This window comes from Perissodus microlepis, chromosome 15 (assembly GCF_051167445.1).
Source record: "Perissodus microlepis isolate ML-2025 ecotype Zambia chromosome 15, ASM5116744v1, whole genome shotgun sequence".
NCBI classification, from domain to species: domain Eukaryota; kingdom Metazoa; phylum Chordata; class Actinopteri; order Cichliformes; family Cichlidae; genus Perissodus; species Perissodus microlepis.
This window is the reverse complement of record NC_140475.1, coordinates 4,738,105-4,760,261: the sequence shown is the minus strand read 5'-3', so window position 1 is coordinate 4,760,261 and position 22,157 is coordinate 4,738,105. Positions and strand designations below refer to the sequence as shown.

General features: G+C 40.2%; 1 protein-coding gene across 5 annotated transcripts; it reads right to left on the bottom strand.

Annotated features, from left to right (window-relative positions):
* Nucleotides 1-212: 212 nt before the first annotated feature.
* On the bottom strand, nucleotides 213-20,928 carry LOC146371460 (G2/M phase-specific E3 ubiquitin-protein ligase). Of its 5 annotated transcripts, XR_014802706.1 has the most exons (13): nucleotides 14,024-18,976; nucleotides 13,433-13,627; nucleotides 12,735-12,864; nucleotides 11,877-11,978; nucleotides 11,401-11,432; nucleotides 11,273-11,299; nucleotides 5,575-5,979; nucleotides 4,536-4,631; nucleotides 4,016-4,308; nucleotides 3,507-3,730; nucleotides 3,022-3,222; nucleotides 2,717-2,904; nucleotides 229-2,457 (listed from the first exon to the last, which is right to left on the bottom strand). XR_014802706.1 is itself a non-coding variant. In XM_084952802.1 (7 exons), the coding sequence occupies exons 1-7, from the start codon at nucleotides 5,667-5,669 to the stop codon at nucleotides 2,454-2,456; spliced, it is 1,101 nt and encodes a 366-aa protein (XP_084808928.1). In that variant the 5' UTR covers nucleotides 5,670-5,781; the 3' UTR covers nucleotides 213-2,453. The 5 variants fall into 5 exon arrangements, 3 of the variants coding, with proteins under 3 accessions (XP_084808928.1, XP_084808930.1, XP_084808929.1); XR_014802707.1 differs by lacking the exon at nucleotides 3,507-3,730 and having other exon boundaries at nucleotides 222-2,457; XM_084952802.1 differs by lacking the exons at nucleotides 11,273-11,299; nucleotides 11,401-11,432; nucleotides 11,877-11,978; ... (1 more) ...; nucleotides 13,433-13,627; nucleotides 14,024-18,976 and having other exon boundaries at nucleotides 213-2,457; nucleotides 5,575-5,781.
* Between the last annotated feature and the right edge of the window lie 1,229 nt (nucleotides 20,929-22,157).

The window sequence follows — 22,157 nt, the reverse complement described above, 5'->3', positions numbered from 1 at the left end:
ATCATTTAGCTGACTGGTTTTTGTTTTTTCTTTGGTGTAATATGTCACCTGAAATTAAATCCTGTCAAAGTAATGATTCTGATTCTACATACATTTCATCTTCTTAGGGGTCCATCCCTAGCAGTGTCACATCACCACCAACAACATTCACAAGTTTTACATCATATTTTATTACTGTTTTTGTTGTGAAGTGTCTTTTGATTGCTCACTTTAATATTTTAAAACTATTGATAAAATATTACTCTCTAGCTAATCTGTCACAGTACAATTGCCTCAAATTACCCATCTTTTGTTATAGAATTGTGCTCATTGAGATTATCTGTGCCGTGTTCTAGGATGGTTACCAAGGAAGGCTTCAGATTTCCAAAGAGGAATTGGAAAATGTTCTTTCCCTGAAAACATCTTTTACTGAAGCTGCATCTATCCTTTCCATCTCCAGGCCCACTCTGTATAAGTTACTGCAAGACTATAATATCTCAGAGTCAAAATTCAATGTAATCAGTGACCATGAGTTAGATCAGTGTCCCAGATAAAAACTGAACATCCAAATGTTGGAGAAGTGATGCTGATTGGTAATCTGCGTTCCAAAAACATAGTGGTTCAAAGATGGCGCGTAAGAGAGTCACTGCGGAGGGTGGACTCGGCTGGTGTTCTATCCAGGAGAAGAACTGCAGTTGCTCGGCGAGTATATTCTGTGCCTCATCCAAATTTCATATGGCACATAGATGGAAATCACAAGCTGATTCGTTGGAAGTTTGTTGTTCATGGTGCAATAGATGGATACAGCAGGATGTTGATGTTTCTTCAGTGCTCCAGCAATAATCGAGCTGAGACTGTGAAAGCCCTCTTTACTGCAGTTGTTGGACAATTTGGCAGACCCCTGCATATCAGGACTGATCATGGAGGAGAGAACGCTCAGATTTGGGAGGACATGCGAGCAAGCAGGGGTGAAAGCTCTGTCTTAATGGGAAGTTCTGTGCACAACCAGAGGATTGAGCGTTTCAACCGTGACTTAAACAACAACTGTAACCACATTTATGCACCTATATTTTATGAATTGGAATCACTTGGTATCCTAGACTTAGAAAATGCAACAGACCTATTTTGCCTTCATTATGTGTTTCTACACGAATCAACCGCACTTTGAAGGAATTCAAAGCTGGATATAACAATCACTCTATTTCCACTGAAGGTAATAGAACTCCCATCCAGCTTTTTGCCTGCGGAACTCATGTGTTTCATCGTCACAACCCAGAACTTTCTACAGCAGAGGTCTCCATACCCTCCTTGTTAAACTCTCAAAGTAGGTTTGTCCCATTAAATGACAGCGATTTACAAGAGCTATATACAAGCATTCACCCTTTTGAAGAAGACAACAATAATGGTAAAACATTGTTTCAACGAACACAGCAGTATATTTTTAACAAACTTGTAAATGTGTGACCTCAACCACAGGATACCAGTGATGTTCTAAAGAGTGATGACACTTAGTATTCTTAAATGCTGTACAGCAAATGCGTTTTTTGTTCTACTGCAGAAGTCCCCTCCCCTCTAGCAGTGACACCTCCTGCCACATAAGGACTCAAAGTTAATGACTGATAGTGACTCATAGGCTATTCAGAAGGCTACAACCACTTTTGGTTTATGGGTAAAAACAGTTATTCAGATTGCAGTAAAGCCATCAAATTCACACTGTAACAGTGTAATACAGTATAACAGTGAAAATTATCAACACGGAACAGTCTTTAAATCAATTCACAAGATTATCTACAGTATTGTGCTAATCATTGTAAAGTTGCAATAGTCTTAATAAATGTTGCTGTTAGATGTCTAAGTAATCCTGGCTTGTTCTACAAAGCATGTTTAGTATACTCTGTGCATAAACTGTTTTGAAATGTCCTTGTTTAAAAAAAAAAAAAAAGAAAAAGCTTAATAAAATTATTAATTGTATTACACCAGTGACTTTATTGATTTGTCGTTGAAAATACAGAGTTAGCATTTTTATAAGTCTATTGAAGCTTTAAAATTATTACATTTCAACATTAAATGCAGTCAGAATTTATTTCAACTATCTTGTATGAAGCAAAGTTACTTGAAACTACAATTAATGAACAGGATTAGAGTTAACCAACCCACCATTTTAATTTTACTTTTTTGGAACATGTTTAGATGGTGCTGAATAAAGCTCCATTCATGAGTGCTACTAAGAAGCAGTAATGAAAAGCATCATCATGAGCCATTGTTGTTTCATTCACAAAAAGCTGAAGCTCATTTGCACATGTGTGTGCAATCGGGAGATAATGAATGTTATTTTAGGAGCTGGTTGAAAACCTATGGCTGGAACCTTGCTGCTCCCGCTGGCAAAAGCCAAGATGTGACCAGGCCTCAAAGCCTTCACAAATGCCTCTTCATCCTTGGTAAGAGTCCTTTCTCCAAGTGAGTCTCTCAGCTCTTTATCTAAAAACAAAGAAAAACCACCGTTAACCTGGGGACACTAAAATAGTTCAAGCTTGAGCTAACAACTAAATGATGGCTAATGTATTTATAAAAAAAAATACAGAGGTTCTGTCTTTGCTTTGCTTGTCAGTTGTAAGCTATCATACATCTTTATTCCTGTTTTGTGTGTGCATGTGACATAAAAAGACAAATTAAGTTTTACTTTAGTGTCCTGAATTGTTTCATGGCCAGACTACATTATATGTGAATTTCTGCTTACTTTCGACACACTGGAGAAATTCCCAAAATTTGACCACCATCAGCTCCTCTAACTCTTCTGTTGCTCCCAAGGACAGAATAGCTTGGCCTGAGAACCCCAGCAATTAAACTGGCTGTCAGATCTTTGTCCTCCCCAGATAGGTCAAACAGAACACGTAAACTGGGGTTCTCTCTCAGGAGTGATAAAATCTAGACAGAAAAGTTTAAATAATGGTTAAATTCCAGTTTTAAATACAAAAAGTAGCTAACTCTAAATGTTTATTATAAAATAATGACCAATTGATACAGAAAAAATATAAATCTCACTCCATAGTAGGACAAGCCATCAGTTAGTTGATCGAAACAGCTTTGCCGTTGCAGAACTGCAAGGTATAGAGCTGCATTTTTCACAAACAGATCTTTATTGGCCATGGTGACTGTGAGTGGAAGACCTTCAACTTGATATCGCCATGAGTCGCAGCAGCTGACTGCTTCCTCCAAATCATGTTGAGTTGTTGCATTTACAACCTAAATATTTAAGAAAAACACTTTAAATGTTTGTTTTTTACCAGTGTACACAAATACTGCAGATGGTTCATTTTAATTGGACTCGAAACGTTTTTGTTTTGGTTTATTTGGCTGTATTTCACCAATAATTTTTTTTTTAACAAAAAGGAAACAAATTGAAAATATAATACATGGAATTGCCTCTAATAACCAAAAGTGTATTTATTATATATTATAAAAGAAGACCAGAAGACTTGTGAATATAGGAAATATTACAATATTCTTGTTATAATATTGCAATTCACCTTTTTCAGATTCTCTCTTAACTCAGGGTCACCTATATCATCCGGTGTTAGGTGTACTTGAAGAATGTCTCCTAACACAATGTAGTCTACTACATGTGGAGAGAGAAAGGCAGGTGCTTCTCCACCTTGCACTATTATCGTGGACAACATCCTGCCAATGGTTCGATATACTCCATTTTGCAAGTGTAGGATGTTAAATTTCAGTGTGCATCCATTTGGTGTAGCTGAAAAATAACACACAAAAAAGTATATTCTGTACAGACCCCAACTGATATCTTGAGATTGACAGACAAAAATCTATTACTTTTTTTTTTTTTTTTACTGTTTCAGACACACAGAACATAACAGATTTATTATCTGTAGTCATTTATTAACTTGTTAATGTTCTGTCAAACAATGTTCAGATCAGGTGGTTGTTGCGTTTGTAACATTATAAAAACGAGTGTCGTCAACAAGCCTTTAGGCCTTGAGTAAGTAAGTTAGTTAGTTTGTCTATGAAATCATATTACCTTCAAAAGCACCACTGTCCTGAAAGATGGCCTTCACCAGTAAACGGAAAAACTCCCGCCTTGGCCCCCCAAAGTCAGCAGCATCTTCCTCTGTATCATGTTCATCGCTTGCAAATGTGACATAAAGCATCTCACAGCTTTCTGCAAACTTGGGTCTCTCGAACTGACGCAAAGCAGTCGACCACACATTGGCTTGACTGATATGGAGTTGTCTTGTTCCTGGTGTAATGACTTTCTCACTATGAGCTCTAAGAAGACCTTCAATTTCTTCTTTGCTGAGCTTCTTAAAAGACCTATATAAAAAAGGGACAATGACAAACAGATCTTGGGGAAAAATGGAAATTTGCTGTACATTTGACTCAAGTGCACAGAGTTACAACAGATGATTATGTTGTGATAGTCCATATTAAATTAGTCAGAAATAAGCAATTACCTTTGTAATTGTGTAACTGCAAAAAAATGATGCAAGTAAAGATGCAAATAAGATATTCAATTATCAAAGGTTACTTTCAAATCTTACCTTGAAATATGAACTTCACTCTGTCTATCAGACTCTTCTAGGAGGCTACGCTGAATTGCCTCTTCAAGAGCTTCATCTTCCTCCAGAAAAATAGGGCTAAGTAGATAAGAGATATTAGAAATTATAAAACATGTCAGCCTTGAAGAATTTCTCACACTACATCATTAAAAAAAAAAAAAAAATAATTAAATGTAAATCCTAAAGTTGCAGTCATTCAGCAAAAAAAAACCCAAACATGCAAATTGGAAACCTGCATCAAAACAATATCCTAAACAACATCTAAAATGAAGGATTTCTTTAACCCCTAGACAACAGCTTACACAAATTCTGCCACATTATATGGAAACATCTGCCTGTCCCTCATTTTCACTCTCTTGAATGCAGCCCTCTGTTTCCTGATGCTTGGCCTCACTTTCACCTGGTGTTGTAGACAACGCATGATGCACTGAACAAAGGAAAGAAGGTCAGCATGACTTGCTTCATAATGTTAACAGAGCCTTTATATATCCTTATATTAGTTTAAGTGAAAGTTGGGCACATATTCCTCCTTGGCTGTAATCACCTGTGATAATCCGTAAACATTAAAATGGTAAATGGCCTGTATTTGTATAGCGCTTTTACTAGTCCCCCCTGGGGACCCCAAAAGCGCTTTACACACCCAGTCATCCACCCATTCACACACACATTCACACACACTGGTGGAGGCAAGCTACAGTTGTAGCCACAGCTGCCCTGGGGCAGACTGACAGAAGCGAGGCTGCCATATCGCACCATCGGCCCTTCTGGCCAACACCAGTAGGCGGTAGGTGAAGTGTCTCGCCCAAGGACAACGACCGAGACTGTCCGAGCCGGGGCTCGAACCGGCAACCTTCCGATTACAAGGCGAACTCCCAACTCTTGAGCCACGATCGCCCCAATCGGACAAATTAATGATGCTCTCATCAAACAAACCCCCCAGGAATTATTACGCACTGCAGTAACAAAATCTAACTGGTCATTGAGCTTAGAACCTCACTAGGTTTTCATTCACGTCACATACCTCGTCTTCTCCGGCAGACTGGACTTGGTGGTGGAACAAATCGAGCCAACTTCTTGGCCACCCCAAAGAAAACTGCTAGAAACATTTGGTTTCATTAGTCGTTTACATCCTCTAATTGTACTCAAAAGGGAATGTCTGGCCAGTTGACAGTGCAAATGTTCTTCTGAAGATTGCTGCTATTTCTTCTCTAAGTTGTGCTTCAGACCAGTCAGATGTAAAGGAGATCTTCCCAATAAGGCCATCTTGTGCTAGTTTTGCTCTTGAATCTCCTCTCGGTATGAGAAACGTTGATGCTGAAGACAAGGGCAAGCACACAACATCTTTTGTATAGTGTTTGCAGGTCTTGTTTTTTCTCACAAAATGTGAGCGCGTAGCATGAGCTTGAGGAACTGATGGAAGAGGAACCTGAAATGAATTCAAACACAGATACAGATAGACACCTATGCATTACAATACATCCGTAAGGTTTCTGTTATCTGTTCATTAAAACAAACAAACTGTAGACTCAGACCATCTTACTACAGGGAGTGCAGAATTATTAGGCAAATGAGTATTTTGTCCACTTCATCCTCTTCATGCATGTTGTCTTACTCCAAGCTGTATAGGCTCGAAAGCCTACTACCAATTAAGCATATTAGGTGATGTGCATCTCTGTAATGAGAAGGGGTGTGGTCTAATGACATCAACACCCTATATCAGGTGTGCATAATTATTAGGCAACGTCCTTTCCTTTGGCAAAATGGGTCAAAAGAAGGACTTGACGGGCTCAGAAAAGTCAAAAATAGTGAGATATCTTGCAAAGGGATGCAGCAGTCTCAAAATTGCAAAGCTTCTGAAGCGTGATCATCGAACAATCAAGCGTTTCATTCAAAATAGTCAACAGGGTCGCAAGAAGCGTGTGGAAAAACCAAGGCGCAAAATAACTGCCCATGAACTGAGAAAAGTCAAGCGTGCAGCTGCCAAGATGCCACTTGCCACCAGTTTGGCCATATTTCAGAGCTGCACCATCACTGGAGTGCCCAAAAGCACAAGGTGTGCAATACTCAGAGACATGGCCAAGGTAAGAAAGGCTGAAAGACGACCACCACTGAACAAGACACACAAGCTGAAACGTCAAGACTGGGCCAAGAAATATCTCAAGACTGATTTTTCTAAGGTTTTATGGACTGATGAAATGAGAGTGAGTCTTGATGGGCCAGATGGATGGGCCCGTGGCTGGATTGGTAAAGGGCAGAGAGCTCCAGTCCGACTCAGACGCCAGCAAGGTGGAGGTGGAGTACTGGTTTGGGCTGGTATCATCAAAGATGAGCTTGTGGGGCCTTTTCGGGTTGAGGATGGAGTCAAGCTCAACTCCCAGTCCTACTGCCAGTTTCTGGAAGACACCTTCTTCAAGCAGTGGTACAGGAAGAAGTCTGCATCCTTCAAGAAAAACATGATTTTCATGCAGGACAATGCTCCATCACACGCGTCCAAGTACTCCACAGCGTGGCTGGCAAGAAAGGGTATAAAAGAAGAAAAACTAATGACATGGCCTCCTTGTTCACCTGATCTGAACCCCATTGAGAACCTGTGGTCCATCATCAAATGTGAGATTTACAAGGAGGGAAAACGGTACACCTCTCTGAACAGTGTCTGGGAGGCTGTGGTTGCTGCTGCACGCAATGTTGATGGTGAAAAGATCAAAACACTGACAGAATCCATGGATGGCAGGCTTTTGAGTGTCCTTGCAAAGAAAGGTGGCTATATTGGTCGCTGATTTGTTTTTGTTTTGTTTTTGAATGTCAGAAATGTATATTTGTGAATGTGGAGATGTTATATTGGTTTCACTGGTAAAAATAAATAATTGAAATGGGTATATATTTGTTTTTTGTTAAGTTGCCTAATAATTATGCACAGTAATAGTCACCTGCACACACAGATATCCCCCTAAAATAGCTAAAACTAAAAACAAACTAAAAACTACTTCCAAAAACATTCAGCTTTGATATTAATGAGTTTTTTGGGTTCATTGAGAACATGGTTGTTGTTCAATAATAAAATTATTCCTCAAAAATACAACTTGCCTAATAATTCTGCACTCCCTGTATTGTCTACCCATTACACAGAAAACTGAACCTTTTGTATCTTGTAGATTAGCATTTGGTGATTGTTGGTCAAGTTGGTGATTCAGTCCCCAGGTGCTCTAATCTAGAGCTCCCAATGGGTTTATCTGAGTATGACTATGTGCGAATGTTGGACAGAAAAAGTGCTTGTATTAATCTGTGCCTGTGAATGGGTAAATGAGATCTGTTGTATAAAGTGCTTTGAGCACTCAATTAGAGTAGAAAATGCCTGTAGTTAGGTCAGTGTGTATTTGGAGCCTAACAAGTTTTATTTTGTTGCCCGTTTACTGAAACATTTTCCAATCATAATTTTATCATGAACATGATGTGCAGACTCAGCTTTAATTTAGGGTATCCATATTAAAATGATGATGTCATTACCAATTAAGCAGATAAAAGGCCTGGAATTGATTTGAGACGTAATGTTTGCATTTTGAAAATTTTACTGTGAACAGACAACATGCGGTCAAAGAGAACATAACAGAAAAAAGAAAATTAAGAAATTAATACAGCCACTTCAGTGACCATCAAAACGATGAAAAATATTGACGTAAAATTTATTTTGTGACACCACAAAATAAATTTCTTTTAAATATCTTTTAAGTATCTTTTAAAAATAAAATATATATTTTTGAAAGATACTCGCAGCCCCTCATTCTCCTGTAGATAGATCACTTTTTATATCCCAGGTGATTATTAAAGAAGTTGACCTCTGACCTTAAGCTCAAGGTCACCAGCATTCAACCTTTGCTTGTTTTCGTCTTTGCTTGTTTTCATCTTGTTTTTTGTTGTTGTTGTTTTTAATTAACTTGCTCGACGAGGTTTCGATACATGAGACTTTTCTTCTCTACATCACTGTGAGTTAGCTGATTTCAAAAAGTTCAGTGTTTTAACACCTATAACACCTGTACTGATTTTCCTAAATTGTGCCTCTAACATATGCCCTCCATTCAGTATATATATATAAATCAAAGACTAAAACTGACACAGAAATGAGTAAAAACTAAACTAAAACTAAACATTTTCAAACCAAAAAACTAACCTACAAAAAGCAACTGACTTTTGAAACTCTGGAATTAATTGAAACTAAACTGAATTACAAAAAATAAATGGTGAGTAGCCACAGGATAGCAACTGCCACAGCTAGCTGCACTCTAATGCTTCCAATACAGACATGTACATTTTGCTTTTGCTTTTTAGTTATCATTTGGAAGTGAGTGCCATCGAGGGAGGGTGTCCTATCACAGTCATTTATAAATCTTCAGTTCATCCATAAACATAATCTGACAAAATGCAAAATATTTATGGCCAAAAATCACCTGTGCTTCCATTTCAAGTCTAACACATTTGATTTCTAAATACTAGAAGAAAAATGTGCTCACTCTCTGTATCGAAGGCCTCAAATGCCAAAATGAATTAATTAAATACATCATTAAATAATTAATTAAATGTGTCATTAATACATTAAAACTGGAAGTAACTGATTTAATATATAAGGTACTTCAAATTAAAATTCAGTTTATTTATTTAAATAAACAAGAAATGTATTGATTTATTTATTTCCAATTTTAACTGATTAATGACACATTTATTTTATTTTATTTTATTTTTAATGGTACATGTATTTAAAGTTCATGACCTCTGATCTTGCTAACACCACGGGGGGCAGCATTTCAGCAGAAAGCTTTAGTTTGACTGATCTCGAGGTTAGACTGAAACATTTTGGTTTGTCACTTACTCTAAAAGTTCAATGTGATAAAGTCATGGGAACATTGCAGACGAATCACAGGACACCTGAACAATTGTGACGCACCTGCTCATAGACACATTCACTGCACACCTAGACTTTTCAAGGCTTTGCCAAAGGAAAGTGCGTGTGAGTTAAAGAGCCTGTAACCTTCCAGCTCTCTATTACAAAGTCTATTTGCTGTCCAGTTACACAGCTTTGGGCCAGTGTGAGTTAACAGGCCAGCTAATGTTTGGCTGTGTGTGCTTACTCCATGAGGCTCCTCATCCTCAGCTTTCTTCTGAGAAAGGAAAATTCCAAGATCTTTCACAGTTCATATGTGTGGAACAATCAAATCTGTGAAAGCTAATACTGGAGCGTTCAGCGCTCCAGTATTACAGGCTGTGGAAACTGTAGAACCAGAAACTGTTGCTCTTGTAATTCTCTTAAATCTCCACTTGAATGCTAAAAAAAGGTCACAGTACGTGATTTTCAACATTTTCCTGCTCATCAAAGTGTTCAGCAGCCATTAGTTCTTTTTAGCTACCTCATAAAAGCCTGTTGCTGTCATCATATTAAAGTGGCCCCATATTTGTTGCTATGTGAGCAGCTGATAGCTGGAGCACAGCTGTAAACCACCTCTTTCTTTTATTATGGTACCAGCCACCACCACATGCACACACTCACACACATTAAACTGAACCACAACAAGTGTTTTCACAGTGTTTGTTTTTATTGTTTCTCCTGATTTAAAATGAGACTTTCTGGGTACACACTGTAAATAATCTAAGGTGGGATCTAAGGTGGGACATCAGCTACGAAACCGAAAACATCACAGCAAACAGACTCGCTGGCACACATTGAGTTACAACAACAACAACAACAAAAAAAAACCCAGCCTCTCTCTTACATCGCACACTCGGTGCCCACGCACTCGGCAACTTCTCACGCAGCGTGATGGAGACAAACATTAGCGGTGAACACAGGCCTTCGGTGAAGCGCTGTGCAGGTACCAGCGTGTGACAAATGGAGCTATTGCTATGCTGTGCGGTGTGGCTACGAATGCATCAAAGCTTTCACTCTATCCTCAGAAATAAGTCCCAATTGCTGAATTGCAACAAAACCTGTATTTGTAGGTTTCAAGTGGTTCGTTGAGGCTTTCACATATTTGTTTTGTGGTTTTAGTACGCTCAGTAGCAGGGATGGAAAAAATAAATTGTCCACACTTTTCCCTATTTGTGCATTAAAAGTGAAGCAGAAGAGTGCAGCTCTTGTCCTCTGTGGTCCACCTGCGTGTTAGTAACAAATCTGAAAGTACTGGCTGGGTGATTTGATGGGGCTCTTGTAGCTCGACGTGTCATGCGGTGCGCTCTGGCCGATTGAGGTCTTCTGGAAGTTTAAGGTGAAGGATGGGGTTGCTTTCCTCGCCTCTGGCTTGCCGCCCCCCTTCGCCTGAGGGCGATTAGGAGCGGGCGCGGGCCCGCTGTGGGCGGGCACCGCAGAAGCGGACTTGGCAGCTTCAGAAGACCCAGTCTTTCTTGTGAGGGGGCTCAGATAGATCTGCATAGTCACTAAGTGAAGCGGTGAAGTGAGGTGAGGACGGAGAGAGAAGGAGGCAAGAGTGGAGGAGTGACAGGAAAGGAGAGCGATGAAGAGAGCGTGAAGGGCGGATTGTGGGTGTGGATGGGATGAAAGAAAGACAAAAAAAATAAGGGTGGAAGGGGCGAGGGAAGGCACACAAGTCATGGTGAGATGTGGAAATATGAAAAGATGAAGATAAAACAGGAGCTCAAGCACGATTCGCTTCATTATAAATGTAAACAGTGGCCGTTTTGCGTTACTGGGGGTGTCAGACAGGGACGAAGCCTACCTTTGCAGTGTGTCACACGCCTGGTTCCTGCAGCAAAGCAACACACACATGCAATTCAGAGTTAAACAACGCCGGGTTTCTTTCACAGTCCTGTTCTGAATGCTGCCGGCGGGAACCAGTCAACTTACCTACATTCACTGCAGCCTCTCTGGGTTTGCCGCTGTTATGTTGACGGAGAGAGAGAAAAATGATACAGAGATGCCAGAGGACACGAGTGGGAGAGAGAAACAAAGAGATGCAGGGACAGAAAGAGAGAGTTAGCAGATCTGAAGGGAGATTTCATCCGACTATAAAAGGCTGAAATCTTGACACATCAGTTTCCGGTTGAGTAGGCCTAATTAAAGGTTTCCTGTGCTCGTGCCCCGCGTTTGCTCTTGAAACAGGATGTCTGGGGCGGAAATAACTTTGATTTAAATTTAGAAACAAAATCGGCCGTAAGTCACCTCGAAATCAGCAGAGATCCACACATGATCTGGTTTGTGAGAAGTGTGTACGTGGGCAAAGAAATCTGAAACACTGTTACACAACTGTGCTGTAAATTTGACAGACGCCTAAGTTTGTTGTGTGTGTGTGTAAATTTAGAAATTCAATAACAGCTTCTCACCTGTCCTGAACTTTCTTGCTGCTCGAGGCTGCAGAGGCGGGTCGTGTTCTAGCGGTCTTACACGGGCTGTCTTTCACGCTACCAGGTGGGCTCTTCACACCGCTGGAAAGACGAAAAAAGCGAGTGGGGTCAGAAAAAAAAGAAGAAGAAATGGACCGAACAGAAGAGAAAGAGGAAAGAGCCAGAAGGTAAGGAGAGATTAATTAGAAAGGTGAAATAAGAGTGGAAAGAATTGAACCCACTTTAATAAAGATGAGCGCGATGATGAGGGTGATTCTCCGCCTTGATTTTTCCTCATACTGAGCGGCCGGTTTTAAGTGAATGGAGATTTACCACTCTCTGTGCAATTATATCAGAGTAGCCCAGATGTAGCACCAGCACATTAAGGTGCCACAGACATAGCTTATCATGCTCTCTAACTAATGCTATCTAATAGCAGTATCATTTGAAATGTAATTGAGAGGAAGAGATGTGCAGAAAATGGAGCGGCGCTTTATTGCTTTGAAAAAGAAGAGGCTGGTGTTGGGGATCGTTACGGAGCATCCGTGTGCAGTTTCTTAGATACCGGAGGCTGTCTTTCTGATTGCCTTTGCATGTTAAATAATGAGAAGCGAAGCTCGCTAATGAAGACTGAAGCTGCTTGATTAGCACACGCTTGCATACGTTAGACTTCTCTTCTGGGTGAGGTGGGGTGAGAAGGTCTGCTGTGTGAGATCATTCCACAGTGAGCAGTAAAGAAATTTAATGCCTCGTTTAACGGCAGACATTTAAGTCGGCTTGGAAAATACACAACGTGATCTCCTGCACATATTCAAAAAGTGAAAATAATCTCCAGCTCCCTCCCAGAGGACAGGGTACCTTCGGGGTGGTGTTGGGCTGTAGTTCCTGGCTGTGGTGCTGGAGGGCAGCGTGGTGCTCTTCTTCAGAGAAGCTGTGCTGGGGGTCACCATGGGGGCTCTGGAGGGCAGAGCCAGAGACACTGGCCTGGCTGTGGGAGCAAACACACACACGCACATTCTGTGAACTGTGTTTGTTGTGAATGCTCTTTTTGTTGCCTGCACAAACAAAGTCCCTTTTGAGAAAAAGCCATGACTGAATTTTTATTAGCATTTCTGTCGTTAAACACTGAGCACATAACTGGGTTTGCACGACTCTGGGATTAAGCAAAACAAAAATTATTTGATTCAGCTTCTCAAACGTGATACTTTACTCTGCTTTGTGAGATTTATCTCTAAAATTTGAGCACACGTGCTTGGATTTGATAAACTGTGATATTCGATTTACTCTGTGACTACATATAGACCTAATCAACAAAACAAAACCCGTCTCTTTAAATCATCTTTTATTTTCTCCATTATGCGCATTTTTAATAATATAGTCCCATTCTAGCAAATGCACCTGAGGAAGAATGACTGTATCAAGCACATCATGTACAATCTATAAAAAAGTCAATGTCTTCTCATGTACAGCAGGCTGAGGGATTAAAGCACTTTATGTATCGACACACCTGAAATCCTTCCACTGGCTTGTAGATATGACAGTAGATCTTTGCTCACCTTTGGCCCCCGGTGCTCTCCTGCCAGCAGCAGCAGAAGCAGCTGCTTGGTGCTCCTCAGAAATGTTGAGTCTCTTCAGGACGTCAGCCAGAGCCATCTTCAGAAGCTGGATTTCATCTTCTTGCATCTGCATCCTCTGCTCGAGATATGTTAGCCGATCGGCCACATCCAGGCCGCTGGCCGAGCTGCGGTCGTCTGCAGATATGAGGACAGATAGCATGACATGTTTTGCATTATCATTAGAAAAAAATGCACAAAAGTCTAGGTCTTCCTTTAAACAACTGCCAGCCTGAAATAGATGCAAGCAGCTGACTTGACATCAAGATCTATAGAAGGTGTAATCAGAGAGAGGGGCGAGCTCTTTAGCGTTCCCTTTTTCATGGCTGCACTGTAGAAATCTAATGAGGTCATCACACAGCTGGACATAGATCATCCCCGCAGACACCATGCAGCAGCGTGTAAACAATGGCGTCAAAGCACACATCCAAAACACCTCTGCCACCATCATTTCTCTTCAAGTGATTTCTGCTTCATCTTTAACTGCAGGCAATCTGTAATCCAACACAGTCACAATGGGTCAAAGGTGGCTACCATGGGAGATGCTGGAAGCTGAGGAGCAGTCACGGTGCTTCTGCAGGCCAGCAGGGCCTTCCTCCACCCCTCCAGACTTCTTCCTCCTCTTCCTCTCCTCTCGCGAGTATACTTTTTCAGTGCTTGTTCCTCCTCTTGCTCCCATCAGACGGGCCTGCTCTCCCTCCATCTAATTTTGATCCGCTGGCGTTGACGTCCACTAAGATTTCATCTCTTTTGCTCCACTTATGTCGCACACAGACACACACACACAAGATCAGCCTTTCTGGTATTTTAGCCGCCTTTTGTTTTTTTTAGAGCATCCAAATGGTATTACAGCATCTGCAGCAGGAGATGAGGGTCTTGGTGTTTAGATCCTCTCACGTTTCCTTGGTGGTCGCCGGGTACAATCTGTGATGTGCAGTTGTGTATGACAGAGCTTAAAGCCCTTTACTCAGGATGAGAGTGTATGAAGGTGGGGGCGGGGCTGATAATGCTTAAAAACTCTGCAGTCGTCCAATCCAGCCTAAATTGTGTGTACGTGTAAGTGTACTTGCATGTGTGTCTCTGTGTGTATATGTGTGTGTGCGTGTGTGCAGACTACAATGTTAATCCCACAGCCTGAGCCTCTTTGACCCCGCCCCCACACGTAAGCCCCCTGTCACTAACAGCGCTGGAGACACAGAGAGGAAGCATCAGAGATAAACCTGAGACACTGCTTGTTCTTGTGCCGTGAAGCTGTAAACATCTTGCACATCCACAGAGTTACAGTTTACAGTGGATGTCACTCTGAGTAACGGGGGGGATGAGGCAGAGACAAATAAAAACTAATGCATCTTTGTGGTTGCACAGGATTTAAGAAGAAAAAAACCCCAGTGAAACAGGAGTCAGCTGAACGGCATCATTTCCCAGTCGTGCTCAGCCAGAATATACAAGAAGGCTCAGGGATCAGTTGCATAATCTGCTTCCTTAAGTCAACAAAAACTCTGATTCCCAACCAGGGGTGCTTTTACCCGAGGGGGTACTTATCCAGTTTGCCAGGGGCTGTGAGGATAAATCGTGAAGAAGCTCAACTAATTTGATTAAGTAAGCATTTTGGTTTGATTAAAAAGTACATCAGCATAATGAGTTAGCTGTCCAAACCATAATACCACTGTTGCATGAAAACGTGTTAGCCTCAGTAGATTTTTTTTGTAACAATTGTTGCACCTTGTACCTTTATTGTGATAAAAGAGTGGAGAGAAGAAAGCTGAGAGATAGCTCAGCTAAGGGGAAAAGACACATTAAACCACAGCCGCGGCTTTAAACTTACAGCATATGGGTTGCTTGCTAGATCCATTTAGCTGAACAGGCTCTCAGGCTTAATTAATTAAACTGAATATACTAATAATGGTAATAGCTAAGAGTAATAGATACAGATATAAATATAAATAGAAATAGAAAAGTAACAAAAAATGGTTAAGTGACTAAAAGTGCAAAAAATGCATAAATATCTGGAATTTTAACCGAACTACAGTATAAAATAGCTGAAGGTGAGTCAAGAAAAGCTTAAAAAGGCTAAAAGTATAAAATAGCTAAAGAGTAGCTAAGAATAGCTTTAAAAAAAAAAGGGTTAAAAGTATAAAATTACTAAAGAATAGCTTAAAAGGGGGCAAGAGTATAACAAACATTAGTTAAGAATACCTCAAACGGACAAAAGGCAGAAAAACTAAAGTAATGCTACAACGTTTTAAAAAGTTCGCGATAAGAACTGGTGGATAAAACGTAACAAGTAACACATAAACAAATAGCTTAGGGCTAAATGTTGTACTCATGAATGTAAAAGCTGCCATTTGTATATAAAATATGGATAATAACCACTGTGATGTCTCCTACTTTTTTCTTGATGACTCAAGTTGGACTTTTTGACCATCACCATAATCTTAATCTTTTAAAACCACGTGTGAAGAGCCAAAAGGGAATGTAAACAGTAACCCGAGAACACTGATATCATTGTGACTTGTCAGTCACGAGCAGCGGTGTTCAAGACAAGCAAGGCAACATTGCTCAGCTTATGAAATATAAAAATAAACTTAAATTAAAGTATAATGATCTCTCTCCTTTAGTCTCAGAATGAGTTGTCATAAGGCTTCATATAGAAACACAGCTAGGATTAGCAAGTGAATGAGCTTCAGTGATTCAGATTCGTACCAGATGAGTTCCCTCTTGCCAGTCAACATGTGTGATGTAGAGAAGATTGAGTTTGAAAAAGCTGTTAATAACTCATTCAGTGCACTCAAGAAAAGCACTGACAATGATGGAGAGAGGACAGCAGCTGTGACCATGTCCCATCGAATAAAACAGCCAAGTTAAGCAGGTGCAGACTCACAGCACTTTCAGATTAGCATTTATGAGAATATCTGAGTCTACCATGTTTAATCAGCTGTTTTGCCAACACTTCACCTTGATTTTTCATTTGAATCCCTCCCTGTTGACAGTTAACAATTAACCAACACACTGCTCAAGCCTTTTAATTCAGCTGATTTTTCTTCATTATTTTATTTTTAAATACTTTCTGAAAAATCAAGATGTAGGCCCGTTTTTCTGAGCTCATGAACAATTGATTTTATTTCATAGATATGTGGCACTCACAGGACAGCGATTTAAAGAATATGATGTTGAACATAAAGTTTTAAAATGAGCCCAGTCTTAAACACAGCAGTAATATTACACTATTTCATACTGATGGGGGATTTTACTTTGAATATTTTACAATTTTCCAGATTCAGTAAGAGGACTAAATGTTACCATCCCTGATAATGCATTGCTTTAAATGAATACACTCATACCAAACGATGAATCAGATGGAAATAATAATAATAACAATAATAATAATAATAATAATAATAATAATAATAATAATAATCTCAACTGCATTGACCACTATTATATAATATGCAGTTTAAACTCCAATCAAGTGGACAGGTTTGGAACTTACACTGTTGTTTGAATGCTTTCAATGTTTTCAGAATGTAGCGTCTGTGAAGTGCATAAAGTGCACGTTCAAACTATTTTTAACTCTCACTTGTTGCCATAGTTCCTTTGAGAATCGAGTCTAAGCGCTGACCTGTCCAGGATGACGATTTTCAGTGTAATTATTCAGGCAGTAATCCACCTCTCATGGAGAGTTGTGATTTTTGTGTAGGCATGTGATCTTCTGTTTCTCCTCCTGTCCTGACCATGACATCATCCTCGTGCTACCTCCATGCAGCCCATATGGGACTGAGATTAGAATAGCACATAATCCCAGTGCTGTAAAATGGAATTAGCAGCTCAGAGCTCAGTCTCTGCACTAACTCGGCCCTACAAAGAACAGGCAGGCACCCTCAGCGCTGCTCGCGCAAATGTAAACACACATGCATTAAGTATATCTGCTGTTTCTCAAGCACAGTCACACACACGCACTGCCAAGTTATCGCAGTGAAGGCTTCCAGACTTCACAAACTTATATACATTTAAGCAAAATGCAAATACGTTGAGCTATAACTACAGCACGGAGAGCCAATGGAGCGTTTTAATCTCAGTTTGCAGCTGGCGCCTCTTGAATGGAGGAACGGCAACCGTCTGCTCGTATCAGCAGTCAGCAGCCTGACACACACACAGGCCACGTGTGCGCACGCAGTCCTTCACATGTTAGTCCACTGATGCTAATATCCCAGCAGGGACAGGGCATTTCCCCAAATCTTCTCAGATAAGACACATCCCACAACACCCACAGCTTGACTATGACTATGTCACATGTGAGAAGTAAGAGAGATGTTTAGGATTAGTGTTTGGCTTTATCTTGTTTGACAACCAATAGGGTCCAGGAACAGCAATCTAGCAGCCTGGGAAGATCTTTTTTTTAATTTGTTTTGTTGTTTTTTTAGCCAGTGTATTTATGAGAATGTGAAAGAAACAGAACAAAAACAAAATGTGTCATTAAAAGCAATCGTAACAACAATAATTTATGCCTGAAAAGAGAACGATCAGGTTCTTAAAAGGTTCTGTCAGACACACCTGTTGAGTCACATTCTTCTTCAAACAAAGTTTCCAGCTCAGATTTGTTTTCGTTTTGTTTTCTGGACACAAATCACAAACTGATTTGAATAAATCTGTCATATTGGAAATCATAAATGCATGAGTTCTCTTTTTCTTCATTGTAAGATTTATTCATACGCCACACAGACCCTTTACCTTAGGTCCACCTGCGAAATTCTGTGCAATGCAAAACAACAGTTGTGCATGAGCTCTGCTTTTTGTCAGTTTTTTCTAACATCAAAAAGCTAACTGTTCTTTTATCTTTAATGTTGGTTTAGCTTTGAGTTTTTAAGGAGTAAAATGTTAAAACGCCAAACTTGTCTCAGACGAGATTTCACAGCTGTAACTAATAAAGTGGCCTGTGTAGTGAGAACTGTGTGTATTGCATTACGTGTTGCATCCAACACACACTGTGCCACTGTGTATGAGGAATGCACAGCAATAATAGTGAAAATAGCTGTGTAATTGGTCTTTCACATACTTTTATACATCTAGGGTTACAAGCTATCATCACCTCCACACTCTTAGTTATAGAACACTATAGATAGATAGTATCTATAATTGTTTCTATTTTCAATCTTTTAATTTTCTGTAGCTATCACATAAAAATCTTTATGATGACTTTTTATGATCATGACCGCTGTGACGAGAAAGACCAATCACACTACATGTTTAAAGGCTCCAGCTCATTTACTTTGGGCTTAGCGTCCTCCTCCATGCATCTGTGTGCAAGCAGATGTCAGACCAAAACTAACTGCATGGAAGTGATGTACATGAGAGAACAAGCTGCTGTGGCCGTATACCTGTCATGAAGTCAGTGTCTGGTGCCAGCAGGGAGTCGCTGTGGTAGCTCTCCTTCAATGAGGGCCTCCTCAGGAGGCCGTGGGCTGTCTCCTCCATGCCTAGACCGTGATCCAGCAGCTCCTCCATGTGAGTGTCTCCCTCCGCTGTGCCTTCTGCCATAGCCCAGACAAAGTGTGCAAGCAGGATCCCACCTTACTCTTACTTACTCTGCAAAGCTTTGCTGCTGAGCTAATTCACCTTTCCTAACAAACCAGTGGACACCACCTAATGCTTTCCCTCCCTCCCTCTCGCCTGCTGTCCTGTAAGAAATAAGTGGAGCGTGCTGGCAGAGGGTGATGTCACTCATAGGACAGATTAAGGACCTGGTAAGCCATCTGAAGCTCAAGAGAGGACAAGGCTGTGACAGTAGGAGTCTCTCTCTCTCTCTCTCTCTCTCTCTCTGTCTCTCTCTCTCTCTGTAGACAGGAGCCAAGGAGGCCTCAGTTAGGGAGAACACTTTGATGCTAAATAAACCTTGTTGGAAGATAAATAGCTCAACTCCTGTCTGCAAACATCCACCTACTGCTCTAAGGAGGAGGAGAAGATGAGTAACAATTACTGACCTGTATGCAGAGGATAAACGCTGCCAACAAAAAAAGAAAGAAAAAAAAAACAAACAGCAGGGTGGGACCATGCAATTTGCTGTTGCATGCAAAGTTGCAGAGACGCACACAATTGCACTCCCCAAAACAGCTTACATCAGGATACCATCCGGAGTGGCCGGCTCTGGTGTACTGTAAGGATGATGAGATTAGGCAGCAGAACTTGATTAATTACAGTCATCAGGAGGACAATAAGCCGGACGTGGTAATTAGACCAACAGAGAAAGAAAGAAGAGCAGATGAAAAGCTAGTTAGGCAATTGTGTCGGGGTCTCCCCCGGTGTAAGCTGGCTTTTTGTCTATTTTGCATTTGCTGGATTGATTCTTTCTCTAGCAGATGCTTCCATTTGCTGATCTGTCAAAGCAGCTTTCTGGCTTCATACATAAAGGACAACCTTGAGTCTGCACAATGTTTTATTTTTAATATTTGGTTATCTAATGTCTTAAGTTAATTCTTAATGCCCTTTTTTTGTGCCCTATGCTTGCTGCTGTTGAAATAATTGAAATGAAAATCATGAAACAGTTTGACTGTGATCAAGCATAAATGGGGAATGCAGTATGTGAATGTCAATACATGGAAAACTATTTTGCTTCTTGCCCATCAGACTTGCTGCCATGGCGAGGTGCATCTCTGGTGGATCGATGCTGTTGTAGCCGAACTATATACTTACACAGGAAATCAAAAAATATTTGTTTTTCTCTACATATTCTATCACATCACATTATTGTCTTATTTTTACCAATGTATTATGTGATTCACCAGTATTTTAATATTGTACCTGCTTGATTAATCATTAAGCACATAATGTTTTGTACTTCAGTACAGTATTTGAGAGGCTAGTTTTAGTATAAATGTATTAAACAAAGAAATATAGAGGACAACAGGCTGTGACTTCATGTTTCTATGTATGAATTAACTTGTGCTTCAATTATCAGAACTCTGAGACTGTTATGAAGGATGGGAGCTTTCTAATGATGACAAAACCATTACAGAAAACAAAGGGAAAAAGTAAATAAAACATAAGAGACAAAGAAACTCACATTTGAAGTATTATTCAAAAGTATAAATAAAGTTTGGTGTTACTTTTGGTTATAATTACTATTATCAATTAAATGGATTTCTGTAGTTTATCTGTATATAAAACCTATAAATATATTTCGGTATGTCACATACCCATGCATGTTTTTTATCTGAATATTGTAAATTCATTTCAATACTCATTTCAATTGACCAGTGATCACCTGCTACATTATCAGTAGGGTTCTGGTGAAGATTTACATACCTGACTTCTTTGCAATAATGCTACAATTTCCCATTGGGATCAAAACAATATTTAGTACGGACCAGTGGTGCAAAACTGTATATATTCTAATTAACTAATATATACTAACCTCTGGCTCTCTTCCACAGCATGTCTTCTATCCTGTCTTCCTTCTCTCACCCCAACCGGTCGCAGCAGATGGCCCCGCCCCTCCCTGAGCCTGGTTCTGTTGGAGGTTTCTTCTTGTTAAAAGGGAGTTTTTCCTTCCCACTGTCGCCAAAGTGCTTGCTCATAGGGGGTCATATGATTGTTGGGTTTTTCTCTGTATGTATTATTGTAGGGCCTACCTTACAATATAAAGCGCCTTGAGGCGACTGTTGTTGTCATTTGGTGCTATATAAATAAAATGAATTGAAATTAATTATATAATAGTATGGAAAAATGCAAAAGGTAGCCTTTAAAAGATGGATACATTTGATAAATAGTGCATCCTGTAAAAAAAAAAAAGTTTCATTACTTAAAATGTTGTAAGCTAATTTTTGATTTGGAAAAGACAGACAGCACCATTTCCTTTTAAACTTGGAACTGGCCTATCTGACTGCAGATGTGTTTTAGAAATAAAAATAAATAAATAAGATTAGCCTACAAGAATTTTTTTTGTTTTACATTCTTTTGTTTTGTTATTTTTGCATGAAGAAATAAAAACAATGAAATGACCCTGATCCCTCACATTTTTCTTTGTTTAAGATGAAGGCATCACAATTTCAATACACTGACATCAGTTCTAAACTGCTTTCCGCTGCTCCCTTATTCACAAGTGGTCACCATTTATTCCACCCACAGTGGGTTTTTAATATACTCTCTCGGCTCCATTACCACGCAGCCACTAGTCTTTAAGCAGGCTGGTGCACTTGAGAGGCCTCTCAGGTCAAAGTGTGCTGCTAGTTATGTTATTATGACACACTAATCGTCCTGTGGTCTGGCTGCTGTTATCCCCGCGTAACAGACACTAAGGCCCTGCAGTGTGTGTGTGTGTGTGTGTGGTGTGTGTGTGTGTGTGCTGAACGCTCCTAATGCCCTGAGGTCTGAACGGGGATGAAGGGCAAAGGCAGATAATGACTTTGCTGACAGAGGACATGAAGGGAGGGAAATCGGAGACGTGGAAAACGGGCAGAGGAAGGTTGAAACCTTTCGCCTGTTGTTTTCAAACTAACAGATGACCACGTACTGTCTAATCAGTGCCCTTATTAATACTTAAATGTAGAAGTCAGAGTAGGATTCGACCCAGTCTGACCTGAACACTGGTGTCACACCACTGACCTCCTGTGGACACTGTTCATCACTACGGCTCATTGGTGGAGGAATTTTGATCAACTCGGTATTGATCGCA